Here is a 13,302-nt window from a genome sequence, read left to right as displayed (position 1 = left end):
AATGTTTTGTCACAGTTTGCCTCCAGAGAGGGCAAAACCATGGTCATGAGAAAACAATGTGCATTCAAAGACATAATACTTGAATTCAAAATGCAAAGCACAAACTCAGTGCATCCAATCAGGTAGTTCATGATCAGGTTCAGCTTTCTTTTCGATGACATTGAATCTCTGCATGTTCTGCATGTGAATTGCTTGAGTATAAAAGTGTCATTGTTGTATTGCCATATTACATGAACATATACTAAACACACATCATAAAACAAACTTTAAGGGGAGATGTTTGTGCCTTGGAATTCATACTCACATGCAATCAAATTTCAGTCTTACCTCATATATATACTCAATGAAAATTTAATGCAACAGACTTGAATCATGCCTATGTCACCCCAGGACGGAAAATGGGTAAAATTGCATAACAAAAACAATTTCTCACAATGCTATATATACGTAGACACACACAGGGTATGACAATGAAGGGGGGTATGCAGGTACGCAGCATGGCCACACATGCAGGTTAGTAGCAGCAAGCCATTTCAGATACATCAAACCACACTATGGGGTTGCATTACAGCTTGGGGGTCATTTTGTATTTATGTCAAAGATAACATGAGATCTGTTCATATAGTATTCACAGTCATGATAAATAGGTATTACAACTTTGAAACAACACATACAACTTGGTGTGTGAACATTACATGAGTTAAATACAAGCACCTTTGGGTATACAGTATTTGGAAATGTTACCACATAGTCAATAAATGGGCACCAATGACAAATATAGAAAAAAAAGCAAAGAAAATGTGACCTGCTAAGTCCGAGAGCCAGGATAAAAGCATACAAATCATTTTTTTGGTAAAACAATTCCTCTTAATTCTTGAACATTATTTGCAGTTACATTAGCAGTAACATTTCTGCAACCGATTTCAGTCAAAGATTTGTCAACAAAACTGTGAATAGGAAGATTATAGCAAGTCAGACCTGAAATAAGCAAGTTACTTGCTCAGAAAAGTGACTTCTGTCGTCACTCAGGCAACAAAAGCTATTGCAGGAAGACGTTAAAAAGTCAACCACAGGTTTGGCCAACAGCACCGATTCATCTGAAATATCACAGCGAATTCTTGAAGGAATACTGGGCTTCTTTTCTTTGCTCCTTAAAGAAGTCCTCGTTGATTGTCAGTCACTAAGCACCTTTTAGGGCATCCACGTTCCTCCTCACTACTGCACTCTACAGCTCGGGGAGGGGAGGACACCAAAGAGCCCAAAGTTCAAGAATCCCACACCCTGCGAGCAGAACCTCTAGCCCGAGTAATCATCAACAAGTCATCAATAAGCCAATAAACCACCACCGATTTATTCAACCCGTGTGGAAAAGAAGTAGAAAAAATATAAGCGCTCTCAGAAAAGAGTGAGTGCCCGTTAGTAATCACAAAATGCATCATAACTGATTCCTTAGTCGATTCCAAAGATGTCATTTTTTAAAAACCCACAAGCTGTATCCCTGGAGGTAGAGCAGAAAGAAGGAGTAGAATATGCAGCTGGATGGGCTGATTGCCATTCATTATGAGAACCAGGCTTCAATGTTTAGATGCAGAAAGCCAAAAAAAACATTGTGAGTCAGGGCTGCAAGCGTATGAAGTCGTTAGCCGGTCGCCAAGTGTTCACAGAGCACAAAAAGCAAACAAGCATGCGCCGTCTCAAACTGAAGCAGGAATAAGGGTGGGTGGAGTGGGTGGGGGAGTCAGAGCTGGTAGGGTGGTGGAGGATGCTAACGGTGCCAAGGATCACGAACCTGGCACATAGAGGATGGCATTGCCCTCGTCCATAGCGTACATGTTGGAGCCTGTGCAGACGTAGATGCCCGCGTCTTCTGGCTGGACATTCTGAATGGTCAAGATGCCGTTAAAGTCCATGGCCCGGTTGGGCAGCTTCCCGTTACCCTGCCGAGTCCATACCAGCGTGTAAGCTGGTGACTGTGAAAGAACACAGAAGATTGAATCACCCAAGATTAAAGAGTTCTTCATTTGTGATGTTGCAATCAGTAAAGTGCTAATGGTACCAAAGATTTGAGAGGCCTTAGCTCTGTTATTTATCTTAAAGATACTAAAAAGGTAAAATAGACTTTATGAATGGTGAGTTCAACAAAGCGATAGGCGATGTTACCTTGCTCTTTGCTGTACAGATGAAGTTTACAGTTGATCCCACGCGAATTGTTTGGGCTTTGGGTTCCTCAACCGTCACTTCTATGGGTTTGGTCGGGACACCTAGTGAAATGATGTGAAATTTAAACACTGCAATTGATAACCACAAAGTACTGTTGTTCCTGTTCCTTGAAAAGACCCCCACACACTTGTGACAACAATTTCTGCCCGGCTCCTGTTGCTGCTGCGCTGGTCCCGGCAGGTACAGACGTAAACACCAGCATCACTTGGCTGGACATTGTGGAAGTGTAGTTCTGCTCCTGCACACAAAGACAAAGATGTTATAGTTGTTGTCGCAGATGTACAGCAAATCCTATCAATGATATTCTGAGTTTATAGCATATGTATGAGACCTTGTCTGCGTCTGTCAGCGCTGCTTGAGATGGGCCGTCCGTCCTCTCTGGACCAGTAAATGTAGTGTGGTGGCGAGCCAGAAACTTGACATCGCAAAATGACTGATCCACCCTGAGTTGTCAGAACCCTCTCTGGATACACCTTCACCACCAGTGATGCCGCAGCTGCAAAGTAATAGGTCAAAACAACCCGACAACCCATGTCTGACTTTTTGTTCCATGTAAAGAACACAAGGTAAAATGACTGAGGAGGCTAAAAAAACATTAGTTATGATCATGTGCAAGAGATACAGTATTTAAGTACACAAAATTAAACTAGTTAATGAACCTCGCTAAGACTAACCACTACTCATTAGTTACGAGTTTATGGCAGAGTGGTTAGCATGTTGGCCACACAGTCAGGAGATAGGGAAGACTTGGATTGGGTGGCGACCAGTCCAGAGTGTATCCCACCTCTCGCCTGGAGTCAGCTGGGATAGGCTCCAGCATACCCCAGGATAAAAAATAGATGGATGTATAGTTCATCAGAAATTACTCTAAACTTCTTAGTTCCTCTGTATTTTAGTGTACCTTATTGTAAAGTGACAGTGATATTTATGCCAACAGTGAGAAATTAGTTTTGCAAAAAAAAAACAGTGTTCCTGTGTGTGTGAACGCACCCCAACTGTCCCCTTACCATCGTATGGACGACACTTCTGTCTCTCTTGTGGGTTGCCAACATAACCAGGAGCACAACTGTCAATTAAAAAGATAAAACAGTCAGAACCCAATTGTTAACAAAATAGCAAAATATTGACTAATTTTGTAGCTTTTTTTTGCAGTTTGGCCCTGATGACAAGATGCTTACCGCTCGCAGTACTGGCCTGTGTATCCAGGCTGACAGGCAGTACACTGGTAGCCCCCGTTACCAAGGCTCTCGCAGGTAGGGGAGAACCTGTTGTAAAGAAGACACTGAAATACCAAATCTCTCTCACATTTCAACTTACTTCTGCACTGTCCTTTCCTTATGCTGCCTTAATGGTGTTTATAGATTACAGTTACAGTACAAAAGGCCACCAATAGCTTTGTTGTTTTACTGACCTTTTCATTGTAGTCATTTTGACAGAGTAAAACCGGAAGTAGTTGATCAGACAAAGGTGTTAGGTGTTGTATCTCATATGTTTTCCTTTTTTAAAATACTGATTTGGGCACCATTTAAGCACTGGCATCGTTTCATGGAAACAGTACCCATCCCTACTGTGGAGGAGTTTTATTTTCTGGTTGAATTCTAGCAAGACTGGAAAAGTTGTGTTCCTGAATGAGATCATTCGCACAGCTCATAAATTCCCAGCAAGTATGTTGTTGCGGAGAAAAATTCTGATTTGTTAAAAGATGTACTTGGATAGTTTGGTTTGCCATAAAGAATACTGGCTACAGGACTGAGCCACCCTCCAGATTTTACAGGATTGTTGCATTTGCTGTCAACAAAAGCATGTGAGCGATACAAGGCTTGGACTATAAATAGAGGAAGAATGTGCAGTCCAAAAATCTGTGCCAGGACTCACTGGTTGTCCAGGTCAGTGTGAGGGCAGGCGCAGGGTTGGCAGTCCTCTGGTGTGCCAACAGTGGGGTCACCAAAGAAGCCAGGGGCACACTGCTCACAAAGTTCACCCTGAGTGTTGTGCAGGCAGCTCTGGAAGGAAAAATATGTTTTAATATTGCTCCTTCACTATATAAAAGGTATGTTTTGGTAGTTTTGCGCTTCCTACTGTGCAGACGCCAGTCTCTGGGTGGCAGGAGTCAGAGTGGCCATTGCATTCACAAAGCTCACAGTGACCCAGGTACAAGCCTCCACCGGTGCGAGTATAACCAGCCGCACAGTCCTGAAATAGAAAGTCTGTCATTTAGAATATGATAAGACCATTTTATTGTATTTTTTTATCCAGGAAAAAATATAACCTGGCAGGAAAGTCCGAGGTAACCGGGTGGGCAGCGGCACTGCTCCACCTCGAGTGCCTGCGCCAGGCCGCTGTAATTGGGCACGGCTACTTCCATGCTGATGTCAGAGATACTGGAGGAGCGCATCTCACTGTAGTAGGACGCTCGGATCAGGATGTCGTCTAGATCAGCCAGAACCATCAGCAAGTGCTCTCGTGTGGCAGGCATGCCGTCAGGGCGACGCCAGTGTTCCTAGAAGGGACAAAGATAAGGAAGTGTATCTACTCTTCAGTCCGTTTCAGATAAAACCATCCATTAGCTAACATTTTATTAGTTACAGAAGTGATTTCTGGGCAATTTTGTGTAGTCTGAGAACAGGCGTGGGTAAACTACGGCCTGGGGGTTACATCCGAACATATGAGCTGGCAACATGACTTAGAAGTAGTCAGAGTCAGTCAATTTCATTCAGCCTTTTAATGGTTTAAATAGCTTTCCACATGCAGCGGTCCAGACAACTAGATTTAGATTTAGTATGATAACTCAAACATGGGGATGCAGGATGGCTTCTACGTATTTGAATTGACAAGCTGGAAACAGTGAATTGCCAACGGGCAATGTCCGCCACTTCAGCACAGCTTGCAGTCTGTTTGACCGTTTCGCTCACCTCCGTGAAGATGACCTCAAACTGTCGAGTCTCTCTGCTGCCGTGCTGCCTTCTCTGCCAGGACTGTCCAGCAACCAGAGTTATGTCATTACCCTGCGGAAACAACAATCCACAACCTGGAGGTGAGAAAAAGATCTGCATAAAATGTGAATAAGAACAGAGGGAGCACTTACGATAATCTGCACATCGGCGTCTTCAAGTACGGTTCCTCTTGCACCAGCCACATAGGAGATGGTATATTTGAGTTTGCCACCGTATGAGCCCACCTGAAATATATTGAACAGGAATTAGCATATTTTAAGATGCTTTGATGCTAAACAGATGTAAATGCAATAAAAATATACAAGATTTAACTAGCATTCCTCAGCATACTGTATACTTTCATCAGCTAATGTACACTGGAAACATTATCAATATATTTATGTCATAGTCTGTTTTTATATACCTTTATCAATTGAATTATACAGCACATACCACCTGAGGCCCTCCTCTGGCAGTTTAACCATAGAGGATTCATATGTGTGTGTGTGTGTGTGTGAGGACCCTTTCCAGTAAATGGAAAACAAGCAGACTGGGATAAAGGAAAGTTCCTAGGCTGCTGGGAGGTCAAGTTCAGGGATTTAACCTAGAGTTTTCAGTTACCTTATCCCCTGTGAACTGTGCAGGGAGCTGCCAGTAGAGCAGATCATCCTGGTGCAAGCTGAAACCTTTGTAGACCAGAGAGTACTGGGAGGCAAGGAGTGAGGGAAGCAAAGGAGATTGAGACACAGACATGGAGAAAGTCGAGTGAGCAGAGAGGAAGTCTGGGAGGAGGAATGTGTGGCATACAGCAGAACTCTTTGTAAGTATATGCTCTGAAGCGCTGTTAAACCGTCCATTGTGCTACCGACTGTCCCGCTCTGACAACTTCCACTCACAGTAATGTGAAAATGACAGCTTACGGCATTTGAGGCCAATTTTAAACAAGACATCATGAAAGTGAAACCAAAGTTGCTTTTAAGACGCCCGTCTCTTTTCTAAATCATTCACATTTCAGTTGAGCTGCTGTCATCTACCTCGCTTTTGGCTCCAGAGGGTCGGCCATTCGTCTTGCTCACTGTGTTCTTGCTCTGTTGATTCATAGCAAAACCACATTCCAAGACAAGATAAGTCCCCATAGTAACGAAAAAGCTAAAGGCCCAACAACGTCACAACAATCTCCGACTGAGGGTACCTGCAGGTGAGGCGCATGGCCTGGGGAGTACGGTTGGGGTCTGGTTGGTCTAACTGAGGAGGAGATGCCAGACGGACGAGGAGGCGGGCTCCAATTTCGCAAAGACCATTGAGAGGAAGAGTGTGAAGATGTTGGAAAACGAACAGAGGAGGAAGTGGAAAGTGGAGATCGTTGAAAGGAGAAGTTTGAGAGGAGTGCCCAGACCTCATCATCCAGCTGTCTGACATCTTCACCCTGACAGTGGGGATATACAGAGGATACATAATGATGCTGAGGCAGGGGTTTGGCGTTCTCCCATCATGTACACTGATGTACGTCACTGCAAGGAGCAATCATGCTGAATCATGCTTTTTAGACTGTAAGAGTATGCACAAGTTTGACTGTTGATGTTTTCTCACTCCAACACTGACACCAGCAACACCTTTCAGTACTTGAAGATTCATTGCTTTTAACTGTGGTCCCCCTGTAACTGACTACCTCTTTTTGTTCTGTGGGTGCCCTTATTCTCAGAGGTTATTCGGTTTCAAATGGAAGCATCTTTCCTTCGCTGCTTCTCTGCCAAAATTTGCGCCACTCTCTTGATGTGGACATAACGTGTTTTGACTTTGATCATCTTCCTTATGACTGAACGGATGGTATTTGGTATTGTTTTGGCGGTGTTATTCAAGCAAAGTTAAAATGTATGAAGCTCTTTAATGGTCCATTAATGATTCTTCTATTTGCATGGCTTGCATTATTTCAAGCAGAATGCAATTCCATGTGCAGTAGGCGGTGCAAGCTCTCCAAAAATGAGTTGAAATATCATGGAGCTCAACATACAATCACAGATTAGAGCAAAACAAAACAACTTTTCAATGTATAGATGCTCAAAATACAAACATGACTAAACGACACTTAGCCTCTGTCTGACAGTTTCATACCTGCTCGGCTCGTTTGATACGAGTCAAGGACCGGTCGTTCTATAAGCATAACAGATCAGATAAAACAAGAAAAAAAAAATTAAAACATCAAATTGAGTGATTGAAAACCAATGGTTTTACCAGACTACACACAAATGCAGCTGTATGTAGAAAAGATAGACAGATAAAAGACGAGCAGAGGTTTTAAAGAAGAAAAGCGAAACTTGTAAGAGGAAAAGTGGTCTACAGGTTCCCGGTGCACAACAGGGTTCTCTGCTCAAACCTCCTTAAAGTACTGACCTTGTCCCCCTGGAAGACCCCCGGAAGCTGCCAGTAGTGGGGCTCTTGTCCAAGGTAGTCAAAGTTGCTGTAGGACAACTGAGTGCCCTCGGTGGAAATCTCCACTGTGAAACCAGTGGAGATACGGTTGGTGCGTTGGCGGTTCACCAGTGCGAATCCTTGGAAGTTCCCTGGATAAAATGTTGAGGACACCTACAGGAATGCATTTACAAACACAATAAAAAAAAGGGCACAACAATCAAAGCAACAAAAAACAGTAAGGCTTTCATTTACAGCATTTTTCCTCATAAAACCAAACTGACTGACACAAACAGTTAGAAAATTGCTGCTGTATAAAACCAGAATAAATAGAGTTTGGTTTCCCAAGGTGGAAACCAACAAAACCACAAGGCCTTTTGCCATGCAAGGCCTCACCCTTCACTTTCCTCAGACGTACTGTTGGCTTCAGTGACAAATGGCGGACAGGCTATTTTGATTCTGGTTTATTTTCCTTCATTGCAACAGGCATACACAAATGGCAAGAGTAGTTCAGCAGTGGTGCTACTTGATTGACAGTTTAATCTTTCTTTCCCTGTAAGTCCAAAAATTATATTTCAAGTGGGAAACGCTGCCCTATAGCTGGACCGTGTCTACCTTACCAGGTCTCTGTAGTAGTTAGAGCTGGAGCACTGCTGTGTGACGCCCATACAGAAACAGGACAGGCAGCCATCTTTGTTTTGCTGGCTCAGATGGAAGGTTCCAGCCTTGCATGTGGCACAGGATGGACTTTCAACATTCATCTAGAAGACAGTGGCGTGTGATCATGGGGTGCATAATGCCATTCCTTTTGAAATTATATGCAGAAGAATTGAAACCAAACATGACAAAAGTATTTTGTTATGATTACTTTGCAGCGACAAGAACCGCCATGGCAGCCTTCGCTTCCTCTTGGGTCACAGTTGTAGCAGTTACCTAGAAAGGGACGATGGACCGGATAGTTTAAGTCTGTGGAGATCAGTTAAAAATAATATTGATGTGTTTCTAAGCTCAGCATTTACCATTGACTTCGTTACCAGCAGTGCACCTCTGTCCAAGTAGTGGGTTGCCGGTGTATCCTGGTGCACATCTGGATTAAACAAAAAAAGACAGCATTATTGCGATGTACATCTTTTGGAAAACAGACAATCACTAATAGATCACTTAATGTACATGGGATTTTTTATGGTATTCACTTCTGTAAAATAAGTAATAACTAATATTTCCATTTGACACAAAAAAGCTTTCCCAAAAAGCTTTTTTGATTGCTTGCCACAGAAAGGCATAAAGCACAGCCACAGAAAAGGTATTCAACATCTCTCTGATGAAGTGAGTACACCCCTCACATTTCAGAAACCCTTGTATTAAATCTTCTCAAGGGACACTAAAATAGAAATGAAACTTCATTCATTCATTTTCTACCGCTTATCCTCATGAGGGTCGCAAGGGTGCTGGAGCCTATCCCAGCTGTCTTCGGGCGAGAGGCGGGGTACCCAGTCCAGGGTGGTCGGCAGCCAATCACAGGACACATAAAGACAAACAACCATTCACACTCACATTCATACCTATGGACAATTTGGAACTCGCCAATTAAACTAGTATGTTTTTGAGGAAACCGGAGTACCCGGAGAAAAACCCACGTATGCACAGGGAGAACTTACAAACTCCACACAGACATGGCGGAGGATGGAATCGAACTCCGGTCTCCAAGCTGTGTGGCCTGCGCGCTAACCAAGCCCGAGTAATGAAACTTTATAATGGAATTTCATAAAATGAGTAGTCAGTGTACATCTGGCAAAACATGATACATTTACTCATCTCTGAAAAAAAGCCCAATTCATAAATTTTCCATTAGCCTTATCCTCATTGGTATAGTTTCTGGAGTATGCTGGAGCCTATCCCAGCTGACCTCAAGTTTAAGCTTAACTTGCCAATTGCACCGTGTATATACGTAATATACATATTTCCAATGACATCCATCGTTAGCTTGCTCATATTAACGCACGCTCATATTTACTCACGCTAAAGGCACAGTAAAGGGAAAGAAATACCAAAGAAATTAATGTTTCACATTAGAATTGTGAATGATGGACACAAAGTTCCAAAAAAAGTGCAGATTACTATGTTATACACTGACTACTGTCCCTGTAATAGAAATATTTCCTGAAATTTGAGGGGTATACATTTTATACACACAATACCAAAAAATACATGAACAGAAATATTGGACAGGTAATATGCTCAGTTGGAGAACGAGATGAAAGTTAAGACAATGTGCCATCCACCCCACCCAGCAGCAAAGCACTACCACCAGAGGAAAGGCTGATCCAAGTACAGACTAAGCAGGTCGCCTGGAGTCTTACCTCACCTGTCCTACGGCAGCTCCGAAGGTCAACTGTCAACAAACTGCTTCCATGTTGGGAAACTATTCTAACTTTTGAGACACGCTGTAGATTCCCAATTTTTTTACTAACAGAAGATTCTAGTAATGCATTTATTTGATATCGACATGTACCTGACAGATGCCAATGTTGAAATGTCACCCTGTGAGTAGTCCAGTCAAGAGTAGGCCAACAGCTTTCAACAATGTCTACATCAAATTGACTGCAAAGTATGCATCGTTGTTCTTGTCATTTTTAGTGAACCCCAAACCATCCTTTCTTTTACAAGAAACCCAACCTGTGCCAATCACACTTAGTTTTCCATCGACAGACTAATCATAGTCTGAATCCACACCACTGCTCCACTGGCAAAACTCTTGTTAGATAAAATACATTTAGTAATAATACAACTGACAGGACTGTCATCAGCTTTGAAATAATAAGTATCCCCATGTGCTATGTTTAAAAGGATTCAAATGTAACATCTGCAGACCAAATGTTTCCCTTTTATGGCAAGTAAAGGGATACATTTTAATAGTTCTTGATGCTCAGTTTTAAAATGACACAGAAAAGCATTTTGTATCTTTATTTTAAGATCTAAAATCACCCTCAGTATATACAGGCTACATGCCGGCATGGAACTAACTAATAAAATGACTGGAGTCACTATAAAAACGTGATAGGCATGACCTTTTCAAAATGAGCAAGCCAATAAATGGTGCAAAGCCTGAGGTAGTAAAGTTAAAAAACAAACCAAAAAAAAAAAAATCATCAAATAAGAGGTACTAACGCTAAGCTGTCTCCTGACTGTACGACTTCTGTGCAACGACTTTCAAAGATGTAGCCATGAATCAGATCACAAACTCAAAAGTAATACATCATACGTACAGTGTCATACATTCAAACCCTTCATCGAGTTCCCTACATATGGTTATATTCAACATAAATAAAGAGCCAATGGTTATAAAGTCAGTGAGAAAATAATAGAAATAGTACAATATGCACTAGTCATCAGGGATAATCCTTATAGGGATGGCCAGCCTTCCCAGAACAACATGAAGAGAACCATCGTTGTGATTTTTCTGCTTTGTCGATGTTTGCCCTCCTTTCAATAACCTCAGTAGTTCCAAAATTCCAGATTTAGTATTTGTCTTGTCTTTCTGTCGTGTTTTCTTTCCTGCCTTCACTGCAGGGTTAGCTTTAGCTTTTGCTTTAGCTTTAGCTTTAGATGATGGTGTTTTTACCGATGACTTCTTTACAGTAGTCGGTGCTTTTGTTCCAGGGCGTGTCAATGTAGATTTTGTTGGTTTATTTGACTTCTTTGTGGTTCTAGGAGGGGCAAGTCTTGCTTTTGTTGTTGTGTTCAGCTTTTTTGCAGACGTCACTTTGGATCTTACAGGATTTAATATCGTTGTCGATGTGATTTTGGTTGAAGCTGAAGAAGAAGCCAGTGTTGTTGTTGTTGTTGTTGTTGTTGTTGTTGGGTTAGGCCTGATTTTTGCCCTCACAACCTTGGTAGGATTCTCTGTTTTCTCTGCATCCTTTTGGTCATTCTTTTTAAGTGGTTCATCTGACCTAAATGCTTTGTTATGCCCACGGTTAGTGGGGGTCCTTGCCGGGGTTTCACTGTGAGATGGTGGCTCCAGTTGAAATTTAGTGATTGCTCCCTCAGCTTGAACGTGCTTTAGTCGTTTAGTGTGGTTTGATTGGGGGACATGTTTAGCTGTCACGTTAGGCTTCTCCTCAGACTTTGCAGTAGTTGTAAATCGAGGTTGAGCTTCATTGTTAACATTTTCTTTTGCCTTCAGTGTAGAATTAGAGACATGTTTACTTTTCCGAGGTGAACGAGTGGGTTTACTATTAGGGAGATTTGGGGTAGGTATGATTTGGGGTACTGCGGCTTGATGGATGAGTGGTCTCTTTGTTTGTGTTCTTCTGCCTGGAGGCTGAGGTGTTGAGTACGTTGGTGGTAGAAGCACAGTGCTCAGTGAGGGCAGGGCCAACCTTTCCTCTGGCGAACGGGAAGTGTGTCTTGAACGTTTCATCTTGTTCATCTCCTGAGCGAGGGCCGTGAAGCCATCAATGAGGATCTCCAGTCTTCCCTCGAGTCTACTCAAACGGGCCTCCATATCTGTGTAGCTCTTTTCTAGCTCACTCACCCTCTTGGTCTTTTCCGTTGTTGCCTGAACAGCAATAAGCTCCTTCAACTGGGAGCTGAGATCACTCTGTTGATCTTCCATTCTACGGATGCTTTCTCTCATATCAAGTGTGTTGCTTTCTAGCATGCTGAGACGCTGGTTAAAGGTGTTCAGATGAATCCGGAGGAGGTGCTGAAAGCTGGAGTGCCTAGTGTCTTGGTCAGGCATGAAGCGTGGTGGAAGTCTGGTTGCTATTGACCTATTGTGAGTGACTGAAGCACTGCCCGTCACAATTTTTGGAACAGAAAGCGTGGTGCGACGGTGAGCAGGAGTAGAAAGTATTTTCCTGCTTGGGAGGACGGTTGTTTGTGCAGTAGTTTCAGGCCAAAGGTAGTCATCGTCATCACTATCACCACTTCCAAAGGGTCTAATCACTTTATCCAGGCTGTAATTTAATACAGCTTCAGCTCCACATCCCAAAGGGAGATAGCCATCTAGCATCTTCTCTTGGAAAGGGTCCCCACAACTGTCTGCAGATGGCATCTCCTCTCTTAATGTCAAAACAGCACAATGAGGATGGTTGCTGGTATATACATGTTTAAATATTAAATTATATGACAGTTGTATTTTCAACTTGTCATCTTTGCCGTCAAAGCAGCAAAGATTCTTTTTCAGCCTCATAAATGCCTCAGCTACATTTATGTTAAAGAGACCCAGAAAATCCATTTGCTGTGTGCACAGACAGATCACAAGAGCCAACATAGCCTTTAAATGTATGCAACCAGCATAGCACAAAGCTGAAGCAGGAAGCAACCATTGAGAAGACAAAATGTACAAAACAAAGCAAAAAGTCCATCAACCAACAAACTGAAGGTTACCAGAAGACATCAAGCACTAGCCTACTTGCACAAACCATTTTTCAACATATAATAAAATCATGGTCGACACCAGAAAAGAACAAGTAATCCCTGATGAAGATGTGTCTATCCCAAAGCATATGAAATCAAAGTTGGCTTATATTTAAAATCTCCACAAGCACAGTTAAAGCTAATTGGAGAATGGGTCTCCCATTCCTCCACTGCCAATGAAAAACCACGCATAAAACTAAAGTGAACCACCAACATGCATACATCCCATTCGAATGAAGATGCTAGTGCCTATTAACAGTGCTACTGGCCCACCCAGTTATCCCAAACCCTGAGCGGTGTCCAAATGGCCCTGAGC

At 42.6% G+C, this 13,302-nt stretch overlaps 1 protein-coding gene across 1 annotated transcript in view; it reads right to left on the bottom strand.

Moving 5' to 3' along the window:
• hspg2 (heparan sulfate proteoglycan 2) overlaps positions 1–13,302 on the bottom strand; it is an 84,834-nt gene that overhangs the window by 24,635 nt on the left and 46,897 nt on the right. Inside the window, exons 31-48 of the mRNA XM_058050694.2 lie at positions 8,582–8,649; positions 8,431–8,495; positions 8,183–8,323; positions 7,545–7,736; positions 6,346–6,579; positions 6,188–6,241; positions 5,775–5,858; positions 5,306–5,398; positions 5,133–5,225; positions 4,490–4,720; positions 4,300–4,413; positions 4,096–4,223; positions 3,399–3,485; positions 3,228–3,286; positions 2,552–2,716; positions 2,348–2,458; positions 2,161–2,261; positions 1,790–1,970 (exon numbers count right to left, since the gene is read on the bottom strand). Of these exons, the coding sequence (XP_057906677.2) occupies positions 1,790–1,970; positions 2,161–2,261; positions 2,348–2,458; positions 2,552–2,716; positions 3,228–3,286; positions 3,399–3,485; positions 4,096–4,223; positions 4,300–4,413; positions 4,490–4,720; positions 5,133–5,225; positions 5,306–5,398; positions 5,775–5,858; positions 6,188–6,241; positions 6,346–6,579; positions 7,545–7,736; positions 8,183–8,323; positions 8,431–8,495; positions 8,582–8,649 (2,201 nt within the window). The remainder of the gene's footprint in view (positions 1–1,789; positions 1,971–2,160; positions 2,262–2,347; positions 2,459–2,551; positions 2,717–3,227; positions 3,287–3,398; positions 3,486–4,095; positions 4,224–4,299; positions 4,414–4,489; positions 4,721–5,132; positions 5,226–5,305; positions 5,399–5,774; positions 5,859–6,187; positions 6,242–6,345; positions 6,580–7,544; positions 7,737–8,182; positions 8,324–8,430; positions 8,496–8,581; positions 8,650–13,302) is intronic.

This window comes from Doryrhamphus excisus, linkage group LG15 (genome assembly GCF_037039965.1).
Source record: "Doryrhamphus excisus strain RoL-2023G ecotype Guam linkage group LG15, RoL_Dexc_Guam_v1.1, whole genome shotgun sequence".
Lineage (NCBI taxonomy): Eukaryota > Metazoa > Chordata > Actinopteri > Syngnathiformes > Syngnathidae > Doryrhamphus > Doryrhamphus excisus.
Note: the sequence above shows the minus strand (reverse complement) of the source record. Positions and strands in the feature narration are given on the sequence as shown.